The sequence below is a fragment of the Festucalex cinctus genome, chromosome 9, assembly GCF_051991245.1.
Source record: "Festucalex cinctus isolate MCC-2025b chromosome 9, RoL_Fcin_1.0, whole genome shotgun sequence".
In the NCBI taxonomy this organism is placed as follows: domain Eukaryota; kingdom Metazoa; phylum Chordata; class Actinopteri; order Syngnathiformes; family Syngnathidae; genus Festucalex; species Festucalex cinctus.
Window position 1 is genome coordinate 4,187,629 of NC_135419.1, and position 27,474 is coordinate 4,215,102.

Below are 27,474 nucleotides of genomic sequence, written 5' to 3' on the forward strand. Positions count from 1 at the left end.
GTTTCGGTACTTGATTATCAGTATCGTACAGGTATCAGTCTGAAAAAAAAGTGTTATAGAACATCCCTAAAAATAACTGTATGTTTTTGTTTTACTGCAGGCAATTGTTTATGAAGGCCAGGATAAAAATCCAGAGATGTGTCGGGTTCTGCTGACCCATGAGATCATGTGCAGGTAAGAGATTCAGCATTTTAGTGCAGATTGGGCCTTTTTTTTTTCATTGAAAGTGTCTCTGATGGAGCAAGGAGAGGGCGAATATATGAAGAGCGGTGCCAAATTACTATAGAAATCTTATCATTTTCTTCAAAGTGGGTTGGGGAAGATTGGCCCTGGCCTATTTCTGTTGGTAGCGGTGTGAGAATGCACGCGTGTGTGCGTATCCTTCTCATGTTCGGCTAATTAGGACAAGGAAAAGCTCATTACTCAAACCCATCCTCCTTCGTGTGCGTAACACATGCGGTTTGCATCGTCCTGACAGTGAGCTATGCGCCGAGCAGGACACACTTAAAACGCGTTCACACGCTCAAAACGCGCTCGGCGTATCAATAAAGGTATCACGCGGCCGATGACCATCTAAAAATACACGTCGGCTTACGAGTCGGAATAAATGGCCTGTGGCACTTCCTGGTTATCACACAAGGGCAATTTGGACCACTTGTTTTCATATGCTGCAGGAAACGGCCCGAGATCAGAAATCTGATCTGGCTCTGCTAGCCTCCTGTCCTGGGGGACGCGAGAAAGTAGGGGGAGGGTCACTCCCCTCCCTGCTCTCTTTTGTGCGTTTCTCCGCCTCCCGTCATACACCACTAAAGCAGATGCTCACATGCAGGCGGATACAGGTACACGCACGTATACCGTATGCCGGCGCAGGGAAGAAAAAGTGGATGTGATGTATTTTTGAAGGTGGGAAAGAGATGGGCGGGATGACAACACGCCGTTACATTGTGCTGCAGTCAAGTCACTGGGAAAAGGACTCGTCACATCAGTATGCAACCCCCTTTTTACCCAGCATGCACTACTCCCCAGGTCCGGTGGGACCACTCTGTGACCCACTTCTGAGGCAGAGAAAGGAGCGAGGCGGGATAGAGGGAGGGGACGAGCTCTGAGGAGGAAAAATAGAGAACACAAGATGTCTGCTTGTGTGATGTCTGACAGAAATGGAGCTAACCTGAGTCCTCCGTTGTGATTCGAGTTGCTCTCGTAATCCGGTTCACCACTTTCGCTCGGCTCCAAACTGTGACCGAGTCCACCCCGTTGATCCCGCCGATACAATGGCGGCCTGAGCCCGGTCTTACCGAGACAAGCCCGGGGAAAGCCCGACACACAAAAGTCTCACGCTCAAAGTCTTCACGTATCATCCCTGCTTCACTTTTAACCGGCTAACGCCTCTTTTGTCACCCCCACAGTCGATGCTGCGATAAGAAGAGTTGTGGGAACAGGAACGAGACCCCGTCAGACCCGGTCATCATCGACAGGTAGGCGAAAACTCACCTTGTCGACTTGTTAGCGCGTTACCATTTAATAAATCCTAACATCATGGAGAAAACGTCACACGGCGGAGACGTGTGATTGGTCAGAGAGACGCAGTTATTTACATTTCAGCAACCGCAATCATCTCTGTGAGCAAAATGTGCGAAGCAGCAGTAAATACCATCGCAGCGGTATGCGAGTGCGCGGACTCCTTCATGTGTGGTCGCACACAACGTTTGAGTGGTTTGCCTGATGACTTAGCTGATGAGCAGTTAGAGTTACAACTCGAGTCAGATGTGCGGATGTGTGAGTATTGCCGGATAAACGCTAACCGACCCAACATGCTTTGTTGTTTTTAGCGCACACTCCTTGCACTTTTTTTTTTTTTTTTTTCTTCGAGTGTGCGCCGATCCTCCTGTCATCGTAAACTACGGATGACTAATGCAGCGGCTCGCCTGATTTACACTTAGTAAAGGAGGAAACAAAAAAAAAAAAAAGGAAAAGGCCTGCTTGTAGATTTACAGTCTGGCCTCTCTTGTGTGGGACTCTTCGTCACGGTGATTATTCTTGAATATTTTATCTTGGCATTGAATCAGTATTATGAACGTAAAGGGGAAGTCAAACCCCAAATTTCCTTTACAATATGTTCCATACAGCCCCACTGGTTTAAACACGGCATTCTACACAATAAATTCTGTCGAGTAAATTTGTCTCTATTGAGAGTGGGACCAAATAGACTCCGTTTTAGAGTAATGTTTACACTTGGAAGAGAGTCAAATAAAGAATTGGGGGGGGGGGGGGGAGTCACTCAAGGGTTAAAGAACGAACTCATGACCTTCAGCTTGGGAGACTGCCACACTACCACCTGAGCTATGCCCCTCCCTCTTACTGTTTGCTTTTCTCCAAGAGACCAAAAACATTATTTTTGGTCTCTTGAAGTTACGAAGATTCCAGCTAACATGAACGTGCGTGCATGGCTCAGGGAGTAGATCGGCTCTCTCCCAAGCTGAAGGTCGTGAGTTTGTTCCTCAGCCCTTGAGTGACTTTTATTTCTTTTCTTTCTTTTCAATTCTTTATTTTACTTTCTTCAAGTGTAAATATTACTCAAAAACTTTCTATTTGGTCCCACTCTTAATCGAGTTAAATTTACTCTACAGAATTCACCGTGTATTTAATATTGTGTTTATAGAATATGAATTAAGCAATTCAGGGGGCGGTCATTTTGTCACTTGCTGTTGACTGAAAATGACATCACAGGTGAGGTAACAACCAAACAGGGCTCACCTATTTTCTGAGTTTGGTTATGTGACTTTCACAAGCGAAACCAGGCTGGTTGAAAGCACTATATAAATAGACTTGACTTGACTTGACCTGAGCCCCGAGGAGCTGTGATGTCATTTTTCAGTTGATGGCAAGTGGCGAAATGGCCGCCCCCTTCGATGGATTAAAAACGGGTGGATTTTGCTGCTTAATTCATCGTCCACAAACACGATATTAATGAGAATGCTGTAAAGAAAAGTTTTACGTTGACTTCCCCTTTAACAAAACAACATTTTCAAGCAGTTTGTGTTTTCTAATCTGCATTCTAGCCAGGTTGAAAAAAAAAAAAATACACATTTGCTACTTGAGTTTTTATGTTGAGTTGACATGTACAAGAGTATGTGCGTGTGCTAATGAGGCAGTGACCTGTGCTATCTGATGAACACAGCTGTCCTGTTCTCACTGCTGCTCCGTCAAAAGCCACTCTTTTACCTGTGTATGTGCGCGTGTGCGTGTTTGTGTGCGAGCGCCACCCTGGTTCCGCTCCAGTGAAGCGGAAGGCCTCACCTCAGTGCTCCCTGAGACAGCTGCACCCCACAACCACATGGCTTTCGACATCACGCCCGCCCGTCACTCTTTGCTATTTTTTTTTTTTTAGCGTGCGTGCGTACTTGTTGAATTTCTCATCAGCGTTAATCCTCAAGTTTGGGGCACACAACCAGCGCCTTGCCCGCACTGAGCGTGCCGCGGTCGCTTCGTGGCGTTTACTCCCCTGACGCTTAACGGCTCAGGTGTGCAAGGCCGCATTAAGCAACAACAAATTAGCGCAGGCGGCGGGAAAACAACGGCCATATCTTCGCTTTCCTCTCCGACTCTTCCTGGACAGGAAATTAGGTCAGGTGTGAGGTGTGTGTGATTTAGGGGGTGGGGATGCTCGCTCAATCTGAAGACTGAAGGGGAATAAGAGGAGGCGGGTTTATGGGTTTACTCATTTAGCATCTATATACTCTTGGCAGTGGTAATAATCAGGGATTCATAAACAAACAAACAACCGTGATGCCAAAGCTGACTCAATTAACATGAGCCCCCACTCCTTCAAATTCATAAAGAAATACCATCAGCAGCCCCTCTCCACCCTTGAAGTTATTTAGTTCGTTAAATAAGGGCTCGTTAGCCCGCTGCTGTTTCGCAGAGATGATTAGATTTTACAGCCCTAATTAGCTGGGCGAGCTCAAACTCTTCTGGAAGAGTAATGGGTCTCATTGCCTAATTAGCTCTCTCTCGTTAAGATTGGAGAAACAGGCCACGGCAGCAAAACCGCAGGAATGAGGAAAAATAAAGGCAGCTAATGAGAAACTTATTTGATTGTTAGCAGAACAAATCAGTACAGTGTGCATCTCACAGAACTCCGGGTACTGCGCTCTCACGAGGAGACACCCTGCAAGAGAATGTGTTTGGACATTTAAAGCATCTACAGGCAGTTACGTGACTCTGATTTGTTGGGGCTGGAATCCCGATTCGCTAACAGTGCCGACGTCAGCGGAAAAATTGCAGTTGGACTCTTAACTTAATCTAACGTATGTCGGGGGCGGACATTTCCCTTCCAAAAATAAATACAATTTAACAAGTAAAAGAAAAAAAAGAAGTTGTAAATTGTTAAACGTTGTCCAAAGCGTTTTACAAATCCCAACATTCAGCATTGCTAGCAAATTGTTCTAACGACAAAATAACTTTTGTTCTTGTAAATTCAACTTTCCTTATGGAGAATCTCATGTTGCGTTGTGGCCAACAGTAGAATCTGCGTCGGTTATTGCGCACATTGTTTTTTGTAAAATCGGAATAAATAGTACTTGGGCAAACATCCTGAATGTAGCTTGCATGCTACTTGGTACACTTGCTCGCTACGGAGACCATAGATATGTTTGCTATAGACAAAAACGTGTGTTTGGCTCCGATAAGTTCATTATAACTCACTGAATTTTTGAGCAATTTTGATGCGGATTGGTTTGGAACAAGTATTAGGTTTGAGAATCTGGTCCTCGAGGGCCTGAGTCCTGCATGTTTTTGAGGTTTCTGTACTCCAACACACCTGATTTAATGATCAGGATCATTATCTGGCTCCAGCAGTGCTTATTGATGAGCTTAACTCGTTTGCTCCCAAAAACGTATATATACGTTTTATTTTAAATGTTTTAAGTGTCCCAAAAACGTAATTATACGTTTTTTTTGGGGTTTTTGTTTTTTATGTTAGAGTATGCAGAAAGCTTTGATGCAGTCTTTCAACTGCAAAGAACGGTGAATGGTAGTTATTACACAAACGGCCAGCAGGTGGCAGCAGAGCAAAGGAGATAAACCAGAGCCATGTTGAAAAAAAACCCTCAATTACTCACAATTCTAAATAGATTTGTGAAAAATTATGAAACTTAGCTATATTCTAATGCTAATTGCTGCGAAATGGAACCAGATAGAAATATATAAATATACACCCCCCCCGATAAAAGAACAGACTTTAATCTTTCTTTTGGTAGGCTTCATATTTTTATAGCAACAGAACACAATGTTCTGTAGACCTTGCAATATAAATCAAAATTCAGTAAAACAGCCGGGAGTGAAGGGGATTGCTTCTGTGAAAGTGGCTGGGAGTGAATGAGTTAAATATGAATCAGCTGTGTTGAAAGTGGGAAACCTCTAAAACATGCCGGACTCAGGCCCTCGAGGACCGGACTTTGACACCACTTTATTACAGATGTGTCATTTTATAATCGGGACATAGAGACCGTCGCCTGCCTTTTCAACAGATACCTATTAGATAGCTAAACAAGTGTTTTGCTAGCTTTTTTAAAATAATCGCGTAGCATTTCAAAATATCTTACGCAACTTGTCGCGTTGTTGGCGTTTGAACTAACAGCCGGTAAGAAAAAAGAATCAGGTATGATTTCATGTGTATGTACTCCATACACATTATTTTTAAGATGTGTCAACGGGCATTTGTTCCCATGTGGTTTAAGTATGTAACTGTAATAAAAAGTGGACTTGCGCCCAAAGTTACCATGTAAACAAAATGCTGCGTCTGCAAATTATGATTTGATTTTTTTTTTAATTTGCAATGCCTACTCGAACGAAATGTCCCAATTACTCCCCATTTGTAATGATTTGAAATATTATCTGTTGAGAAGTTGCAGATGTCCACAATCCGCTCTGGTGTTACTTTGGATTAGTTGAAGTGTCTTGTTTGTTTTAGCCTGAAGGGGCCTTTCATATTTTGGTGAATTCAACGGTTTACCTTGGCAAATGTGAGTCAGGGGAAGGTGCACCTCTCTATGTCTTCCCCAGGGAAACATGTGGTCCACTTTAGCCTCTTACAGAAACAGGATAATATGAGGGGGAGAGCCCTTAACCCCTTCACCTCCACTTTCAGCTCTCCTCAGCACTCCTGCTTAGCACGGGGTTAATCGTATGCAGACACTGCCAGTCAGTCAACTCCGTGCTTTGCCTGGATGGGCCTCACATCATCACCACATCTCACCCGTGGAAACCTTTGCTGTCTCTTTGCATTGTTCCCGTCCATCCACTTCCTGCTCTTTCTCAATAACTTTGATTGCAGACGAATCTGTCAGCCCCGCAGGTCCATGTGTCCTCTCTTGCCCACCTGTGTGCCGTGGCCCTTTCTTGCCTGTGCAGCTCCCGTAGGCTTTCCGCAGGGGGTCCCCCAGGCAGGCTTTCCCCCTCTTTGGTGGGCACTCTGTCGCCAGAGATAAGGATCCATAGTAATGATAGACCGATATGTTTTTTTCAAGGCCGATACCGAGACAAATTATTAGTAGCCAAGGAGACCGATAACCGATATTTCAAGCTGATATTCATTTGCAGTAAAATAGAAAAAAAAAATTCTTTTAAACACTATTGACAATTGGTTAAAAAATATATATATGTAACAAAAGTTGCAGAGCTTCCAGGGTCGTTAGCATGTGTTAAGCTAAATTAAAATAATAATAATAATAATAATAATAATAATAATAATAATTAAAAAGCAAGTAAATAGCTCCCCAAGTTTTCTAAAATTTCAAGGTAATTTCTTGATTTAATTTTTTAAAATAAAAAGTGTATGTCCATTATTTATTTATTTATTTATTTTTAATAAAGTAGAAATTTAAATAAACGCATAAATGAAAAGTTCCCCAAAGCTCACTGAGTGAAAAATGCATGCTAATATAGCTAATTTGGGGGGTTTGTTCGGGTTCGTAAAACGTTTCAAAAGATCTCTGCAGTGAAAAATTGTCTGAATATGTCCCGAGTGTGTTTACGATAAATAAAAACTGACTGAACATCTTAAAATTCCTGATGAAAACCACAACTTCGCTACGTTCACAAGTATTCACTGCTCAGTGAGATACCAGCTTTATCGGCCTTCAGATTAAAAAAAAATGGCCGATGCCGATATTTGTTAAAATGACAAATATCGGCACCGGCCGATAATCGGTCTATCTCTAATCCATAGGACCCCCACCTTTCCAGTGGCTGTGTTTTGGAGTGTGTGTTACGAGGTTGCCGTGTTTACACGCACGGGCGATGTTATTTCAGGTTAATTGCTGTTTTCAAGTGTGTGCTCATGGCTGTTTGTGTTTGCGCACACTCCCGCGGCCCGCTGTTGATGTGGCCCATTTCCTCGTGTGCTTGCGCATCGGCGTCGACGTTGCTTGTTTCCCTGGGAGTGTGTGCGGTGATAGAGGCCATTTCCTGGCGAGTGTGTGCGTGTCTTGAGTGAAGAATGTCGGGCAGGAAGTACTCCTCCCGGGGAGGATGATGTCATGGCGGTTTCCTGTTCTGCCATTGGAGCCGAGCGGCTCGCACCAGATTTTTCATCACCTCCTTTTGCTGCTTCAGGACTGGAACTCTTGGCGACGTACGCGCGAGGAGCAAATCCTCCTGGGAGTCGGCCATGTTTTGAAAATGTTAGCTTGCGCGCGTGTGCGTTCTGCCGCTTGTTAGTCACTCTCCTGCTAATTGTCTCTCTTTAGTGGGGAACCCCCTCATTGTTTTTGCTTGTTGTGTTTGGATGCACTTCCTGAGGTGAGAGTTCATGTGTTGCCTTGGCTGAGCTAACGTGCGCTAGTGAATAATGTATTTCATTGACTTTATGTCAGCTCTGCCAGCCCCCCAAGCCGAGCCCACCCATGTTTAATTCATCCGTCTCATTTGTGTGTCCGCGCGCACGCGCGCGCGTGTTTGCGAGCGCACACGCTTGCGAATTTGTGTCATTTAGAGGCCCAGTCTGCACCTGTCCAGCCATTAGCCCGCTTCTAATTTGCATTTGATGCTAATGTGGTTTACTGGCAGCGCCTTCCGTTGCTGTAGCTTAGTTTCACTTTCATATCCATGACTGTGTCAGCGAGAAGGTGAAAACATACTTATTGTACATACGGCTGTCATCCCCTCTGCATCTCACCTCAATGATGACCGCAACATCATTTCCTTATTTCATATTTGCACTATTTTTGTCTTAACTTGACTTCAAGGGGAGATCAACACCAACATTTTCTTTACAATAATATGTTTATATATGCAACCCCACTAGTCTAAACAAGGGCTATTTTATTTATTTTATTTTATTTTATTTTGGGGGGGGGGGGGGGGGGGATTTTCATTTGTTGGTTTTACTTCATTTTGTGTTTTATTTTTTAATTTAACAAGTTTCAATTAGTTTTTAGGGTATTTCTGTTAGCTTTTATTAGTTTTTTTTTTAAATGCATAGTTTTAGTTTAGTTTTAATTACTGTCAGTATTAATTTTTGTTCATTTTTGTTCATGAGTGTATTATTTGTGCGCAATATTTAGCAAAAACCATGGTAAAATGAAAAAAAAAGTGGTGTTGCATTTTGTCTGACTTAAATGAAAATGCAGGTGAGCCGAGTCATTGGAGCCAAAAGTCAAGCAGGCAAATTTGTCGCCATAGGAGCGACATCATCAGATGGTGCTTTTCTATTGGCTTCTGCTAGATGACATCACTTCTGTGTGACACTTTCAAACGTCTTCAAAATCATCCCCAAAGTATGATATTATATTATTTATTATTTATTCTTTTCTTACAAACATATTGCATCGGTTGCTCAAATGCACGTTGTCCACTCTAGTGGACATATCACTCCTTGAAAAATGTATGTTTAAAAAAAAATGAAGGTGATAATGTTTTTCATTAAAGAGTAATAAAAACAGATGAAGTAGGTTATCATAATTTGTGCACGAAAGGGTTAAATCGCATTCCGCATCGCATCAGAATGCCATTTTTAGACTAGTGGGGCTACATAGAACATAAAAAAAAAACAAAACAAAAAAAACATGGTTTGACTTCCCCTCAATAAAATGCCCCAAAAGCAGTTTATAGCAAAAACAGAGTCACGTGACCTAGCTTTGTTGCACTTTTATAGAAGTCAGTGCAAATTGCGCTGCTATTTTTGTACTTGACTTTGGCTGGCAGAAGGGGTTCCACTGTACTTTTTGCAGGTTCGGGGTCAGCTGCAACAGACATTTGGTGGGTTGGCTTCAAGCTACTTGAAGTTTTAAAGGGCAGAGGGCCAAAGAGGCTGACTTCCTGCCTCATCGATATGCACAAGTCCCCTCCCTCAGGTGCTGGCTGCTCTTTTTAAGAACACAAATATATACACAGAGCTCTCACTCTCAGATAAACTCATTCCCAAATATGTAGGGAGACAAGAATACACCGCCATGACCATAAACACACACACATACACAAATCCGTTTTGACCCGCAGTTGCCTGCATCTGTTTGGCTGTGTTCTTTCTTCCCTGCAGTGGTTTTCCCCCCTCAGGGTTGGAAGAAAGCGCAGCCCCAGGGGACGGACGGCTGGGATGATTGACAGCAGAGAGTTTGGAGGTCGAGGAGCCTCTAAAACAGGGCTGCCTCTTTTTTTTTTTTTTCTCTCACTGCAGCACTGTAACCCCCAACAACTGCTGCGCTTTCACTTGCAAAGGGGGGAAAAAAAATAAAATAAAAAAAATACAGCGTTCATGTGCTGGTTTAGTTTTTCCAAATATGAAACATCAATTTCAAGAGCTGTTTTGGGGCAAAGAAACAATGGGAGGGGTATGCAGGACCAAAAACTGCCAAAATTCGAAATAAATAAATGACTAAATAAATAAATAAATGACTAAAAGTGAAAATAAAAATGGATATAACAAATTAGAATTCGAAAATTATATCTAAAAAAAAATAAATATAAATGGAAATAAATCCGTTTTTATTTTCACTTGTAGTCATTTATTTATTTATTTATTTATTTAGACACGTATTTATTTATTTAGACACATATTTATTTATTTAGACATTTATTTAGTCATTTATTTATTTCGTCATTTATTTATTTAGTCATTTATTTATTTAGAATTTTGGCGGTTTTGGGCCGTACAGCCAAGTGGAAATGTTATTCAAATAAGGGGGCGGTCCTAAGCGTGTCTTGGGTTGGATTCCACCGTTGCAAACTGCCTGTGATTGGTCGCAAGGAAGTCTCGCCGGCTTTCAATGGAGAGCTCCAGCAATGGACAACGATCGTGTCCACCGTCACCTCAACTTGCGACTTGAGTTGTTAAGACAACAAGTGAGAGCAGACATTGGACAAGATCGTCGTCCATTGCTGGAGCTCTCCATTTGCAAGCCGGCGAGACTTCCTTGTTCGCCGAGCTGCTCACTCGACCAATCACAGGCAGTTTGCAACGGTGGAATCCAACCCAAGACATGCTTAGGACCGCCCCCTCATTTGAATAACATTTCGACTTGGCTGTACAGCCCAAAACTGGCAAAATTCAAAATAAATAAATGACTAAATAAAAATATGACGAAATAAATAAATAAATAAATGACTAAATAAATATCTAAATTAATAAATAAATAAATGACTACATACATAAATGTATAAATAAATAAATAAATAAATAAATAAATAAATAAATAAAAGTGAAAATAAAAACAGATTTATTTCCATTTCTTTTTTTAGATGTAATTTTCGAATAATATTTTTTATATTCATTTTTATTTTCACTTTTAGATATTTATTTATTGAGTAATTTATTTATTTCAAATCTTGGCAGTTTTGGTCCTCCATAGTATGGGGCTTACTTTAAATTCTTAAGCGTAAGCTAGACATAAGAACATGCTCGCATTTCCTTGTTGTGTTTTAATTCTCCCCCCAATAACCGAGACGCTATCACACTTTGTAGCTCATAAAAAACTAATGACCTACAGCTGAACGTAGGTAACAAACACTTTATTAGCCCTCATAAAAGGCAATTTACAAATGTCATAACACCCAAACTGGCTAGTAAGTATCTGACTTTTCTGCCCAAACTGCTTCGTCATGATTGTTTACTTTCCCTCCTTGACCTGCGGCCCTCTCCTTGGTCTTCCCCTCCGCCTTTGGTGCCAGTGTTTGTTCTGTCCCGGAATGATGACAGGGTTCGTCCGGCCAGCGTTGCTCCAAATGAGTGGCGTCCTACTTCTCTGAAAGACATTTTTGGTGCCGAAATTGCAGGCGGCGGAGATAGAGATAGAAGGGAGGTCAATAGAATAAAGATATATTTACGGTACGAAAGGCCTCGCGCGTGTGTGTGTGTGTGTGCGTGCTACTGCGAGTGATGAAAGAGTAACATTTTCCAGGACTTAAGTCCATGCCCTAGAAGATGCGCTCAATTTGCTTTTCAAATGAGGCGTGAAGAGCACAAGCGTGTGCCTCTCTGTGTGATGGTATATTTGTCCGCGCGTGTGCGTGCGTGCGTGCGTGCGTGCGTGTGTGGCAGGAGCAAGGCTTTGTTTTCTCGCTGCTGATGCCTGTGGACAGTCAGAGCGCAGCTTAAGTGCGCTCTCATGGCCCAATGTGTTACACGGCTGTCTGTTTGTGCCTGTAATAGAAAAGACTCAGCGGCAGTGTGTCATTGAGCTGCATGCGCTCCCTGATCCTCGCCTTCTGTGTCTCACACACACGCACACACGCCCAACGATGCATTGTTTACTCCGGCTAAGTGAGAACACAGACAGTACGCCTCATGCCAGCTCGATACCCCCCCCAAGCTGGCGTCTCACTTCCTCCTAGCCCCCGTCTCCATCGCGGGCCCCTCTTCTAGGGAGGGTTACCTCACCGTAAGTAGCCCAGGATGTGAGTCCAGGTGTCCAGGATGAGCGCCGTGTTGACCCGCTGTGTCCCAACGCAACGTATAGTCTGCTGATTGTTTTTCATCAATCTGTTCAGGAAGAACGGATCAGTGGCCAGGCCATGTAAAGCGGCGCTCTCAGTTTCACACGCCACAATGGAAGGAAGACCTGCACGGCATGGGGTGGGGGTGAGGGGTGGATAAGGTGGGGAGGGGCTATACAGTGCCGTGAAACGGTATTTGCGCTCTTTATTATATATAAATTATATATTTTGTTGTGTAATTTCCTGAGTTTAATGGCTATGATCATGAAACAAATGTAAATCTTAGACAAGTCAAATTTGATTTCATTCAGCTAAAAAAAAAAAAATAGGACTCGGGTTCGGGTCCAGGCTCCGGCCTTCCTGGGTGGAGTTTGCATGTTCTCCCCGTGCCCGCGTGGGTCTTCTCCGGGTACTCCGGCCTCCTCCCACATTCCAAAGACATGCATGGCAGGTTAATTGGGCGCTCCGAATTGTCCCTTGGTGTGCTTGTGAGTGTGGATGGTTGTTCGTCTCTGTGTGCCCTGCGATTGGCTGGCAGCCAGTCCAGGGTGTCACCCGCCTACTACCCAAAGCCACCTGAGATAGGCGCCAGCACCCACCGCGACCCTTGTGAGGAATAAGCGGTCAAGAAAATGGATGGATGGATGATGGTCTTAAAGTGAGAAAACTGTTTAGAAAAAAAGAATGTAAGAAAAGGGTGACTACTTTTCCTTTTGGAACTGTATACGAAGAGTGATACTAGCATTCGGGCAGTGCAATTAAAGAATACTGGACAGATCTTTTTTTTTAAGATATGAGATGTCTGTTCTCCTTAAGAAAACATCATTATCTCCAACCTTGTTTGAGTTTTAAGACATTGAGCTTGACTAATTTAAGCTGCAATGTTGAGGTACAAGACAATTCTTCAAGCGACATAATTAAAACCTAAAGCAGGCACGTCAGCAAGCAGACAATTATGGTCAACTGCAGCGTTCATCAAAGAAATGTATATATTCCTTCTCTCTTCATATAATCCCCTTTTTTTATTTATATATTTTGCATTAATCATCGACAAATGAGACCTAGCGCATGTCACTGTTTGACATCAAAAAGCCGAGCTCGTATTTAAAGGCCTTTGTTTGTATTTATGTAACTGAAGGGGGAGACAAAGTAAGGCGTAGGCGATCAACAAGACACTTTGTTGTGTTACACCGCCTCGGCCCTTTCGCGTCTGCGCTTGTTTGTTTGTTGCTTGAGTTGGCTTGACCTCGCTGAGAGGAGCGTTCGCTCCTCCTTGCGTTCGCCCTGCTGACTGCCACCCGTGCGTCTCTCCTCTGCTTTCCTGCGCCGCCTGCCCCTGTGTTTTGCTTTGGTCCTCCCACTCATAACTGCTGAGGTTTTTTTTGGTTAATCACACATGGAGTCTTCCCGCTTTTGAACACCCTTCGTCGCGCCTTCGCCGATTCCCTGCGTGTGACGCGGGGGTGAGTCAGGCTAATTATCCCAGTTATTGGCTTCTCCTGCATCGGGGCCTTGATTTACATGAGGTGACATTCAGTTCAAACACGCAGACCTTCGCAGCCTTTTTTTGGAAAACAATTAACGGCGCAGCGTTCTCCTGTATCCTCTTTTGCTCCTGATGCGCCACTCCCTCGCTCTCTTCCTCTTGGCTATTGTCTTCGCTAATACAGAAGACTCGCAGGCAAAGAAGTGAGCGTGTTTGCAAGCAGGCACATTTACAAAAGAATTATGGGCCTTGTAAAAATACACAAAGTAGGGCCCTATTATTCCGTCAATGCTGAGAGAGAAACAGACATAAACACACACTCATGCAACACACCCAGCTGTCCAATGAAAAGCACATATCTCCAAAAATGTTGTTTTTTAAAATGATTTTTTTTAACTATTATTTTTAGACAAACAAAGTTCTGCACTTTCCAACAGTTCGACAATATCAGGATGTATGTGAAACCAACGGATCCCAGGAAACAGTTCCAAACTATGATTTTTTTTTTTTTTAAACAGTAAATTGATCTAAAAATATGCAAATCCATGATTGCTTAATTGTGAATATGTAGGGTCGACTATCGTTTTAAGTTGTAATATCACCAATCACCACTAGATGGCAGAGATACCTTAGTTGCACTTACACCGGATCTTACACTGCATTTTTTTGTAATGATATCCAGGACAAACACTGGTAGCTCAATATTATTAAAAATTTTGAGTGAGTTGATTTTTACATAAAAAAAAAAGTATAAAACAAATTCTTGCACTTAATGTTAGTTTCTTGTTCAGCAGTGTTGTGCCATCCTGGAATGGTCTTTTTGTTTTTTAGGGGCTCTTTGTACTAAGTAGGGTGGGGTTGGTGGTCATAATCGCAGTAGTGGATATTTTGTTGTTGTTGTTTGTTTTTGTTTGGTTAGGATAGTGGATCTTTTATAAATGCATTGAAAGATGCACTATCAATAATGAAACAGAGCACGTATTTTGAATGTTTGCATTTTATTATTATTATTATTATTATTATTATTATTATTATTATTATTATTATTAATTTATTTATTTATTTTTATTTATTTAGGGTTTTTATTATTATTATTATTTTTACCATTTTTTTTTGGGTCTAGATTTCAAATAGTATCTTTTCCATACATCTGCTTAGGAAGTGTGTAGTCCTTGATGAAAAATTGTGCTCCCCTCTAGCACTCTCGTGTAGTATATCATAAATAAATAAATACATAAATAAATAATTTTTATTTATTTATTTTTTTTATATTTTTTTATTTTTTATTTTTTTACTATTGCTTTTTTTTAAATAGTGGAATTTGGGGGGAATAAATTGTATAAAAAAAATTTGTCATATCAAAGTGATGTCATGGCATTGCCAGAAGTTGACAGTACTTACTTGAATTGGCACTGATGTCATCATTGATCCATATTATATCAAACTCAAATCAAATCAAACTTTATTTATATCGCACCTTTCATACATTCAAATGCAACTCAAAGTGCTGAACAATTAAAACATCCATAATACAATAAAAAGAAAAAGCCATCCCTCTCACCCATGATCGTACCCACAGACACACACGCAAACTACAACATGGCGGGGCACAGTATGTTTGAAGTGTAATATTGTGTAATACATCTGGGAGTTACAGTGATATGAATGTGGTATTCATCAGCTTTTGCTTCTTTTTTTTTAATTTACTATCAAGTTGGAAAAAGTTTCGAGGAGCTTTCTTATGCAGCCTCCAATTCCTATTAGTGAAATTCCTGACTTCATACAAGCATGCTCTCCTGCAAGTGATTACTCACTCCTTAATTGGCAGTTATTCAGGGGTGAATGTAAAGAGGGGTTCATGCGAATCTTTAACTCGTGTCTTATTTGTACAATAAAAGCCTCCTGCACTCGGTTCCCGCTTCTGACCCCGGATAATCCGCGGCTCGCATACGCCCCCCCTTTGCAAGGGGGGCTGCGTTAGCTCCCGCATTCAAACACAGAAGACAAACTTGCAAGCTCCGCCGTTAATGAAGCGCGTCTCTCGTCTGTCATGACGCCTCTGTTTAGTGTGACAAGATGTTTACACGAACAATCACGGCGGCGCCTCTGATGCGGGCGGGGATGAAAGGGAGACGAGAGAGGAAGGAACGAAGTGGAGGCAGAGACGTGATGGCGAGTGTCTGCTTCTGTCTGTTTGACAGGAGGACAGTTGTAACAGTAGCCCACTGAGCGCGCAGACGGAGACATGGGGAGGATTCACCAGGCAGACAGGCGCACACAGGGAGAGATGTACCTGTAGGAAAAGGCTCTGACGGAAAAAGATGCTCTGCTTTTTTTTTTTTTTTGTCCTCTCACAGGGCCGCATTGTGGAATCCAAAGGAAAACAATTAGATGCGCCCGCTTCCCCCCCCCTCGCAGTCCTGCAGTGTTGATTACAAATGAGCAAACCTGGCATTTATCACATTACGACAAACATTTATTAAAGCCGGTTCCCCTCGAAAAGCTGCAGAGATAACAGTGGGTAATTGCAGAGACTGGCTCTATTAGTTAAGTATGCCTAATGTCACTGCCTCCGAGCATTAATGGACGCCGTAGTATTATGTTCCTGCTCTCATTACCACCCCACTCCCCCTCAAACACACACATACACACACGCCCCCTCTCCCCGTGCATTGACCCTGCAGCAGGAGTCTGTGCCACTCTAATGAGAAATGGAAAACACGACTCCACATGCTCCAAGACATGCACGCACACACATGCTGCAATGGACACACACTCGGCGGGAACCATTATAAGGGGACTGAAAGGTACAACAGTGTAATCACACACGCCCTGGGAAACAATTGTGGCCTTATCAGAGTGATCATATTATAAAAGTTGAATAAACAGCAAACAGCCTAATGCTGCATTAGCCTGCATCTGCCCTCTGTTGTGCGAAACCGTAATTAGCCGTTCAACAAAGACAAAACTGTTTTCACCCACATTTCTCCAACCAAACATTTGTGCGTTTTATTTAGGGATGTTCGATAGTTTTTCAGACTGATACCAGTTCAAGAAGCAAACTCTACCAAGTTCCGATACCATCAGTACTTTTGATACATAAAATTTTACCCCCCCAAAAAAACATCCATCCATCCATCCATCCATCCATTTTCTGACCCGCATGCTCCTCACAAGGTTCGCGGGGGTGCTGGAGCCTATCCCAGCTCGCTATGGGCAGTAGGCGGTGTACACCTTGAACTGGTTGCCAGCCAATCGCAGGGCACACAGAGACGAACAACCGTCCACACTCACAAGCACACCTAGGGACAATTCGGAGCACCCAAATAACCTGCCATGCATGTCTCCGAGGAGACCGGAGTACCCGGAGAAGACCCACGCAGGGACGGGGAGAACATGCAAAATCCACCCAGGAAGGCCGGAACCTGGACTCGAACCGGAGTCCTCCCAAAAAAAAATATATATATATCCCAATAGGGATTGGTGAATACGAGTAACAGTACTCGCAACGGTGGATGATGCCAGTATCGTTTTACAATCAGGAACTAGAAATTAGAAGAAGAGAAAATTTTCGTTAATTTCATAAAATTTTACGAAAAAAATGCTATCTTGGAATATATTGTCACCCTCTTAAAATAATTGCCTAAGTCTTTTGTTTTTTGGAAAATGCATTTATTTATTTTTTGCCTAAATCGTCTCCTCATGATGCAAATGGTTAAATTTTTTGTGTTTCCTGAAAAATCTGGGAAAAAAAATGACTTGGGCCATTATTTTAACTGGCGTCTATGGGCCTTTATTTAAAATTTGCTGTCACTTTTTTTTTTTTTTTTTGAAGGTTTATATACTAGTGGTATCAGTATTTGGTATTGGTTACGACTGAAGAGTTGAGTACTGGTATTGGTCTAAGAAATTGGGAAATTGGGAAAAAATGTTCCCATATCCCAATATGGCACTCTTCCTTAAAAATGCATGAAATTAAGGCAATTTTCTATTCTTTTAATTTTTTAATTCTAGTTTTTCATCATAAAATGTAAAATAAAAATAATTGGCGACAAATACTGACATCGGACGCTGTTGTGAGTACATGATAATAAGGCTGATATCGGCACCGATATCGGTATTCGCCCATCCCTAATAAATAATTTAAATAAAAAATGATTTAGAGACATTTTACATCAATTCTAAATAGTAGTAAATGAGAATCGCGATTCTTATGAGAATCGATTTGATCTCTCTGACCAAAAACGAAAAGGAAACTTGTGGCTTGTCGCCGATTTGTCAAGTTTTCTTTGAGACGCACAGCGTCGTCGCAGGGAGAAATAAACACACGCGCCGAAGCCCCCGCGAGGACGGTTTGGCTCGTTCCCCGGTCTGCTTTTCTAAGTGCCACTTGAGATGTGTATGGAGAGCGCGGGATGAGCGCTTGAGACGCTGGAGGAGGGAGGCGGAGGGAAGACAAAAAGACAGGAAGTGATGGTGCTGAATGACATGGAATCAGTTAGTCAAGAGGGTGTGCTGGTGCCCCCCGTTGCCCCCCCCCCCCCAAACAAACAAACACTAAGCTCGTGCGTCCCCTTTTTTTTATTTGTCTGAGAGCATTTCCATGTATGCGGTAATTGACGTGAAATCGATGACAATTTCTAATTCCCAATCACAAGGACCTATCACTTTTTTATGGAGCCTCCACCCTCGCTCATCAATATTACATCAGGACCTTGACGCTCATGGGGAGCTTAGAAAATGGCTGAGGGGAGAGAATATGGCTTTAGTCCGGTGTTTGTGTGTGTGTGCGCGCGCATCTGCTGAGGTTGTAGAAAGCGTCGCTTCCAGCATGCGCAAATGTGCAAACGTGTGCCTGACCTCACATGTGTGTTGCGCCTTTGTGATGTGTTTATGTGTGCGGGCTCGCCAGCTGAGTGACAGCCTAGTATTGATCTATGGGAGGCCCCGTGTCATTAGACCCAGTATGGACCAGCAGGCACACGTGGAGGTCAGGGCACAGAGTTTGTGCGCGTGGAAGGAGGAATGGCGGATCGAGTGTTCAGTCGTGACAGGCTCAAGCATGTGAAAGAAAATCAATGGCGTCATAAGAGGAAGGTTTCCTCCAGCCTTCTTCTCGCCTTTTCTTCTTCTTTGGCCGTTTTCGAGGATCTCTACGCTTCACTTGGGATTTTCACCTCCATCTTCCTTTTTCGTTTTTGTACGCAATGGGACTTGCTTGCGCGACGTGCGAATCAATGGGTGAGGTTATCCCGGCGATGGCGGCCATTAGTGATCCCGGATCATCCCTCATTAACTTTAAAGGGCAGCGAGGATGTTTGTCCAGATAAAAGAAAATGACCCCCGAAGCAGGGCCAATTAACTTGAAAGGAATTGACGGCACTAGGGATGGGCGAGTACCGATACCAGGTATCGGGCCGATACCAGCCTTTTTTTCAAGTACTCGAGTACTCGCAGACGAGTACAAGTGACCGATGGCAGAGGGGGAAGACGTTAAGTGAGTCCTCCTTGCCTGTAAGTGGCGCTAGCTTGCAGCAGTTTTTCACCAAAACTTCACCGGTTTGGAAATACTTCAAAATTGTGAATCTTAAACTAAAAGAGCATTTTTGTGTTTTATTTTGAGTGTTAAGACTATTGAAGAGTGACTGTGTGTTTTTTTTGTCAAAATTAAAGGAATTATATTTGTTTAACTCATTTGCTCCCAATAACGTGTAAATACGTTTTTTTTGGTTTTTTTTTTAAAATGTTTTAAGTGTCCCAAAGACGTATTTATAAAAAAAAATTTTGGGGGGGGGGGCTTGGTTTATGCTAGAGCATACAGAAGTCTTTGATGCAGCCTCTCAACTGCAAAGAACGGTTGCAGAAATGGTAGTTATTACACAAACGGCCAGCAGGTGGCAGCAGAGCAAAGGAGATCAACCAGGGCCATCTAGAAAAAAAAAGCTAAATTACTTAGAATTTTAAATAATACTAAATAATAAATTGTGAATCTTAAACTAAAAGAGCATTTTTGTGTTTTATTTTGAGCGTTAAGGCTATTGAAGAGTGACTGTGCTGTTTTTTTTGGTCAAAATTAAAGGAAATATATTTGTTTAAAAATATATTTTAGTGATTTTTTTTTTTTATTTGTTAAAATGTACTACTGGAATCGGCAGTTGGGATCGGTATCAGTGAGTACTGAGGGTCCGAGTATCGGTATCGGTCTGAAAAAAAAGTGGTATCGAACATATCTTAGACGGCACAAGTTGCTTTGTTTATCCAAAGTTTCAATCCAAAAGTAGCCGATTAGAGTTTTATTGTGAATCCAAGCTGTCCTTCGGTTATTTATTATGAAGGATGAGCGTGCGCACGCGCACATATAAACACGCATGCACGCAGGGCAAGCATCCACCTGTTCTCCTCTCGCCTGAGGGCACTAGCATGGAGGATAACAGTTTGAGGGAGCCGCCTGCAAAACACTAATCAGACCTAACGCTGCCTAATTAGCACAGAGTCCACTGATTGGCTTACAGCAATAATTAACACAGGTGAGAATAATTAGCTCCCCATAGACCTGTGTGCGTGTGTGTGTGTGGGGGGGGTGTGTGTGTGTGTAAGATGTTATTATGCAGCCTGGGTCCCCAGTGAGACTTAGCAGGCAGAGCGAAGAATCAAACTCATTACGGAAACCAGGCCAACCTGTGTTAGGTGCGCCGCTTTCCCACACCCCGAGAATTAGCCACAGCGAGATCCACCTGCCGCGCGCTTGTCCCCACCCCCCTTTCGCCTTTCTTGCTTACTTTGTCGGTTTTCCGCCTCCGTCAATGATGACTGAAGACGCGTTTGAGGAATTTCACCGCAAGGTGAACCTGCTAAGATGAGATGAAACACAAGCATGGGGCATCTTTCGATCATATTCCGTCTTGCTGCTGGTGCGCTTCTCGCTTTTATCCACCTCCCGCAGCCACTTCCTCTCCTTATAAAAAAAAAAAAAAAAAAAAATGTCTTTACAGTGGCGATATAGCCTGCAAGCCGCGCTCTTCCTCTCTATAAAACTACACAAGACATTACTTACCTGCTGGCTGTATATAGGAGGCACAAGCCACCATGAGAGAGAAGGTGGGAGATAATGAGAACGACAGAGATGGACAGACGAAGGCAAGAAATTGTGGAGAGTGTTTTTGCAGAAAGTCTGGCCGTCGTTCATCAGTCTGTGTAGCAGCATGGTGTCTTCCTATTTTTACCAAAGTGCTGCTTCTTTGATCACGGCAACATCACACAGCGGAAGACATGCACGCAGACAACGAGAAGTTTCTTTCTTTCTTTCTTTTTTTTTTTTTTTAATCGAAACACAATTGACGGCTTGTCACTTTTAGCTCCAAGGCACCGACGTTGCCGAGTAGTTAGTGATGTATCTCAGAAGGAGATGGTGGAAAGTAACACACACACGCACCTTCAAGAGCTTGGCATGCTAAATAAATAACAAGCGACGATGTAAATTGGTGTTTTCCTGGAGTGTGTGGTTGCTTCTGGGATGTATTTTTCATGTCAAAACATTTTACAGTGGTTTAGGAGTGCATGGTTAATAAATGTAACCCCGCCCCCAGCATCCACTGGAACCATGTGCGTAAATGCACACACCCATGCAGGGTGATATTCATTGGACCAAAGAGCTACTGCCTGCGTCAATGTGAGACACAATCCATCTCTCTGTTGATATTCGGCTTCTCCAACAACAGTGTTCACAACGGTGATCATTATCTTATAAACATATCATGGGGGGATTGGGAGAGTTACTTTCAAAATGTATTCCAATGCAGTTACTACCTACCTGTCCTCTTGAAAAAGAAAAAAAAAAAAAGTTACAACTTAATCCAGGTAGCATAATATTAAACTAATGTATCTTGAACACTTTTAAAACCCCTTAACTTTCCAATATAAAATATGCCAATGAAGACACAAACAACATTAATTATACTGATCTTTTCTGCCACCTGAATGTTAAATAATATGCACGTCGGAAGAAACCAGAGCTCCAAAACATAATGCTGCATTCGAGGATGGTCGGAAGTCCGACTTTTCTGAGTTCAAACCAGGAAGTGTGCACGGGAACGCCCCCTTGAACTCGGTAATTCCACTTGCGAAGTCCCCGACTTCACCAACGGACTACAATGTTTATAGTTAAAAGGCTAAGAGGCAGTGAGACACAATGCAGAACTTTGTACATTGTACATGCTTTGGCATTAAATAAATGCATAATTAGACATCTTACTTTTTATGGACATTTGTTTGGCTTTTTCAGTCACATATCGTGATCTGTTGCTAAATCTTTTTTGACAATATATCAAAAATCGTGGATATCGTGTATCGTGATATTATCGATATCGTGAGTCAAATATCGTCACAGTATCGAATCATGGTTTACCCATATCGTCCCACCCCTACCTCGAACGCCTTCAGTTCGGAACTGGGAAAAGCCAAGTGGGTTAAATCCAACCGTCCTCGAATGCAGCATTACCCCTTGTGCGCTAACTGCTTGTTCACTGTGCTGCCTCTATCTATCTATCTATCTATCTATCTATCTATCTATCTATCTATCTATCTATCTATCTATCTATCTATCTATCTATCTATCTATCTATCTAGATTTTGCTCAGACTATTAGCGCAATCTATCCTTGTAATTGTGCTACCACTGTTAGGAATGCTAGTTAGCTGGAGCTTAGCCTAGCAAACAAAACACGTCTACTAGCTTAATGCTAACATAGCCTAATGTGGAACACCCAATACGGGCTAACAGAAATGAGAAGAGATGTGACGTGTTTTGTCAAAAAAAATGCTACTTCAACACACAAAAAGAATTAAACATTGTATATTTAAAAAACAGAATGTTGACACAAACCACTCAGCGCATTACTTATGCGCATACATATTTTCTCTGCTTAGGAGGGAATCGTCTCTGTTTTTCATCTCTTTTCTTAATTACAGTACACTGCATCCACATCTCGTAGAGCTCAGCGCCGCCCAGCATGTTGTGTCACAAAATTAATCTGAGAGACTATTTACATGCTGTGGTAAGTGCCCGCTCTTTTGGTTAGCCTTATAGTCAAGACGTTCTACCGGGCTAAGCTGTCAATTAACGCTTTCATGTTCATGTGTCAATAACTTTACAAATAGTCAACTGCAACCCCAAAAAGTCTGCATCTCACTCGGTGGCGTGTTTGTCCCCGGCTTGCTGTGTTACATACTGTAACGTTCAGATGTTTGCATGAGCGGAATGGATGTACTGACGAGCAGCTTAAAGCTGTATAAGAGCTGTTAAAGTGGTGTTTATAGGAGACATTTGCATAGCGTTCATTGCTCATTCTGCCTGCTGCCTCCCCCATCGCGCGCACGCACGCACGCACACGCACACGCTGCACTTTTCCCTCTTGAATACTTTCCACATGCCTTCCTGACGAAAGAAAAATGAAAGAAGCTTGATTGAGGCAAAAACAAGGAAGGTTGTTTTTTTTTTGTTTTTTTTTTTCATATTTCCTGTTTCAATAATTAATATGCATGAGTTTTATGGCCGCTTAAGATGCGATCAATTATTCATTAACAGCATGTTAATTGCATCCACAGTCGTGAATATTTAACCAAACGCTAAATCAATGGGGTCGAATGAGCAGCAATATGGACATTTTATAAGCTTTGCCAAAATTAGGTTGGGCTTTAATGAAAAGCGCAGACAACAGATTGTGAAGAAATAGAAAAAATAAATAAATAATGAAAAAGGAAAATTGAAGGAACTTGAGGAGGAGAAGCTTCTGTTTAAAAAGATACTACGAATAAATGTGAGGTTGTATCAGTCTTTGACTCTTCGCCTTTTCTTTGGCGTTGTCTTTTTATTCTCATCTCTTCCTATTTTGAATGGAGAAGATGTAATCTCTTCATCTCTGTCCACTGCAGCCCACCTTTTTTTTTTTTTTTTTTTTTTATAACTCAAAGACTCCAGACTCCTTTGTCCGGGATCTGCGTGTGGACTTTGTATGCATAAGTGTGTGCGTGGGCGTGCGGGTGTGTGTGTGTGTGTGTGTGTGTGTGTGACAGTGGCGTCTGGACGGTGACATTTCTCTGCTTGGATAACCATCGAGCCCCCTGTCCCCCAGTCCGTCCAGCCATGACGCAGGGTAATGTCACCTGTCAGTCTCCAACTCCCACTTACAACCGCTGTCTGACACCCTCTCATTCCCCCCCCCCCCATCAAAACCACTGGAACACCCTTTCACCCTGACCCGCCAGCTCCTAACCCCATAGACAAAGCCTTCCAGCCTCCATCCTATTACGTTTGTCTTGCTCTCTCATCGCTTATATGACTTCATAGCCGCCTGCTCTTTTCGCTGGCGTATGTGGAAATGGCAGCCCCGCCTCCTATCACCCCTTCCATTTGCCCCAGGGCCTTCGGAAAGACTTCTCGTGAATGGCAAAGTCAGGGGTGGGAAGTTAACTTTTTACTTGGACCCCGGTGCGCCGGGCGCCTGTTTCCAATTACATTCTCGGCACAGGCGGGGTGGAGGTTTATGCGTTATATGGGGATGTAATTGACTATAACTGCCCTCTTAACATTAACCAGGTGTACTTGCTGAGTGTGTGAGATTAGGCCCCGGGTCTTGGACTGCTCTCGTGAGTCTTGACTGTCTGAGTGTGTTGTTGTTGATGTATTTATATTGTGCCTTGACCAATAAATACGGCATTTCTACAATGTCGTTGTGTTTTACGCGTTCTATCTATCTATCTATCTATCTATCTATCTATCTATCTATCTATCTATCTATCTATCTATCTATCTATCTATCTATCTATCTATCTATCTATCTATCTATCTATCTATCTATCTAGCTATCTATCTATCTATCTATCTATCTATCTATCTGGTATTGGTGAATCCGGTAGCTAGCTAGAAAGCTATCTGATTTTAGATAGCAATAGCTAGCTAGCTAACTATTGACAATTCCGAACATCCGGGCATTTACGATCGCTCCCCAATGCAGTGCAATGCAAATGCTTGCAGCCAAAAATACATCTCATAACATTTTGAAATAAAGATAATCGTCACAAATAACATTACAATGATCCAAAGTCCAATGCTTTTCAATGAGAGATTTCTTTCACCCAATTGACCGCCATTTTGGCTTGCGACGTTATCTCGGAATTGTCAATTTTGACAAGAAATTAATTTTGACTAAAATTAATTAAAGTTGTATTCATAATTTAGTCATCTAATTGTATTTTAGTTTTACTCCAATTTTAGTTGACGAAAAAAGAGCAATTTTAGTCAACAAAATTGATAGTTGACATTTTCCTTCAGCATACATTTCAACGTTTGTACTGTAGGTCAACACTCAAGACACATTTAATACAATAGTGTGTCTTCATTAATCGTTCCAATGAAACATTTTGAACTGACAATAATATAACTTAGTTTTCACCTAAATAAAAAAAAAAAAAGGTGAATTAACGCTTGAGATTAATCTTAGCTGAACTGAGTGGTTATTTTCTCCCAGTGGCATTTCATGCTTTCTGATTGGATTCTGTGAATTTTCGTTTTGACGAAATTGTCAGTCAATTTTAGTTATGAATGAATGAATGAATGAATGAATGAATGAATGAATGAATGAATGAATGAATGGCTTCTATTTTAGTTCTCGTTTAATTTTCGTCTGAAAAAAAAAATTGTGCCGAAAATATTTCATCAACGAATTTATCACTGTTGTCAATATCTTTCTACTTATATTGTGTCTCAGTGAGGTGCTATGCCGACCAATCAATATGCCATTTCTGCAATGTTGCTATGTTTTAAGTGTCCTTTTGTGTCTGCCTGTTTGTGGATCTTAGAAAAAAATGGAAAGCAGTTCATGTTCAAACTGCTTCAAGGGGATGCCTGACTTTCCAAGGACAAAGTCAAAATGGGCCCTTTCGCAGGACTGACACTGCGATTTGTATGTATGGCGCTGTGCAGCCTGCGGGGCACAAGCCCAGGGGCTGTCGCGGATGCAGGGAGCAGTCCACGGGCGGGCAGGGGTGATGGCGGAGGTGAACCGAGGCGGCGTGAGTGCGTGGGCGCCAAAAGAGACAGACATGTGTGGCGGGGAAAACCAAGCCTCAACTGACTGTCAATCAAGCGCCGGGCCGCAGCCTGTCACTCTCGGCTAGTCCGGTGGGGCCCGGGACTCCCTGGGACCCCCGAAAGGAAGAAGGAGGAGGTGACTGACTGGCTGTCTGTCTCAGCGACTTGATTTGATATTTGATAGCGAGCATGTGGCATTTGAATGCAAATCTATTTTGATCGTCCCGCTGTCTGATAGGGTTAAGAGGAACCTATTGGGGATGTGCATGCATGTATGCATGCGTGTCAAGGGGCTTTCTGTGCGGCCACGCGCGCACACAGAAAATGGGGAATTATTCAGATGCATTATATTACTCGCCGATTCAATTGCATCATGCACTTTTGCTCTGGAAGCAATATGACGGCAGCTCGCTCATAAAACATAAAACAATAACTTAGAGGCTACAAATATGTTTAGCGCGGTGATCTTTGACTTTGCGGGTAAAGTTGGACGGTAGCTACCCTGCCAAAACATTACATTACGCATACATTTTGTATGTATGTTTGGATGCATGAGCGCTGGGTAATTATTTTTGCCTTGTTTGCGAGCTCTTTTTTTAAAAGCAAGCATGCCAAGTAGGTAGACAGACGGATGGATAGACGGACGGATAAAGCCTCTAGTATTGCTGTATGGAAATGTGAGGCTCACTTCCCTCCCAATTAGAGCAGTGATTTCTGAAATGCCATAATACCCATTAATTAGCCGGCTGCTATTTTCTCAGTGATTTGACTAATTAGTCTGCGAGGCGCTACACTATCTGGACCATTATTATTGGGTTGAAGCCATGCAAATACGCTCACTCGTGCTCAAGTTGATGGCGCTAAACACTCGCGCGCTCGCATTGGGCGTGTACGCCTTTGCAACAATTGCTGAGCGACCCTATTTTAAGTGACACCATTACGCGCTTCAGCACGTATCGCACAGCGTGAGAGGGTTAATGGTGAAGGAGGGGACGGTTAGGGAACAGTTACAAAGCGGTGGCCCTCTTTATTCTCCTCATAACATCTTAATGTATGTGATATACTAATGAAAGTGAGCAAACAGCAGCGCTGGCCTGTGGCCTCCTCTGGGAAGCCTTTAAACACCTTGTAATGACTCTGCAAGTGTGTCCCCCAAGTGTGACAGTCCATCAGGCTCTCCCACTGGACGGACAGGCCACTGACACAGCGCCAACCTTTTCAGTCACCCCCCGCCCCTGACCCATTTTCCCCCCTCTGTCAGGTGCCAGATTGATCTGTTGTTGCTCCACAGGCGTAAAGAAGTGAAAAAAAAAAAAAACTTTAAAAGGGGGTGTGTGTTTCTCACCATGCGTGACAAGCACCATCTTAGGTTTATTAATCATTGTCATCAATAATGCACCCGCAGCCCCACTGCTGGTCCGCGCGCAGCTTACGTGTTTGCATGTGCAAGTATGAGCTCACGCTCCTCGCCGCCCCGTGAACTTCATAAGTGTCCCATCACCACTTTAATCAAATTACTCGTGAACCAAAATTGACAGTTTTCATTAATTATAAAGGATTATTCTAATTGCGATTCAAATTTATTCATTTAGAACAGACGGCATTCAGTAATGTTTCAGGAAATTTGCATATTAAATGGAGAGGGGAGGCCATTAACTATGCTAATATATGCATGATTCCTTATTTTGTGATTGGTGGGCCATATGTAGCAAGCTGGGGGAGTGCAGGTGAGGAATCTAGAAGGAGCTGTAATATGTTTGATAAACATAGAGGGACGCGAGGCCACACAACACACACACATGTGCAGTAAGTCTCTGCTCAGCATCAGTCTGCCTCACATTCACAGTTTCCACTCTCTCTTTTCATATTCCTCCCTCAAGACCCAATGGAGGAGCAACTTTTCACCCGAGAACAAACACGACACACTAATTAAGTTTCAGATTTCTGATCCTGCTGCATTTAGAAACACA

The 27,474-nt window shown here is 42.6% G+C and overlaps 1 protein-coding gene across 4 annotated transcripts in view; it reads left to right on the top strand.

Annotated features, from left to right (window-relative positions):
- LOC144025875 (transcription factor COE1) overlaps window positions 1–27,474 on the top strand; it is an 83,717-nt gene that overhangs the window by 4,723 nt on the left and 51,520 nt on the right. For all 4 annotated transcript variants that reach the window (XM_077532257.1, XM_077532259.1, XM_077532256.1 and 1 more), the window contains exons 5-6: window positions 101–174; window positions 1,407–1,475. In XM_077532257.1, coding sequence (XP_077388383.1) covers window positions 101–174; window positions 1,407–1,475 — 143 coding nt within the window. The remainder of the gene's footprint in view (window positions 1–100; window positions 175–1,406; window positions 1,476–27,474) is intronic.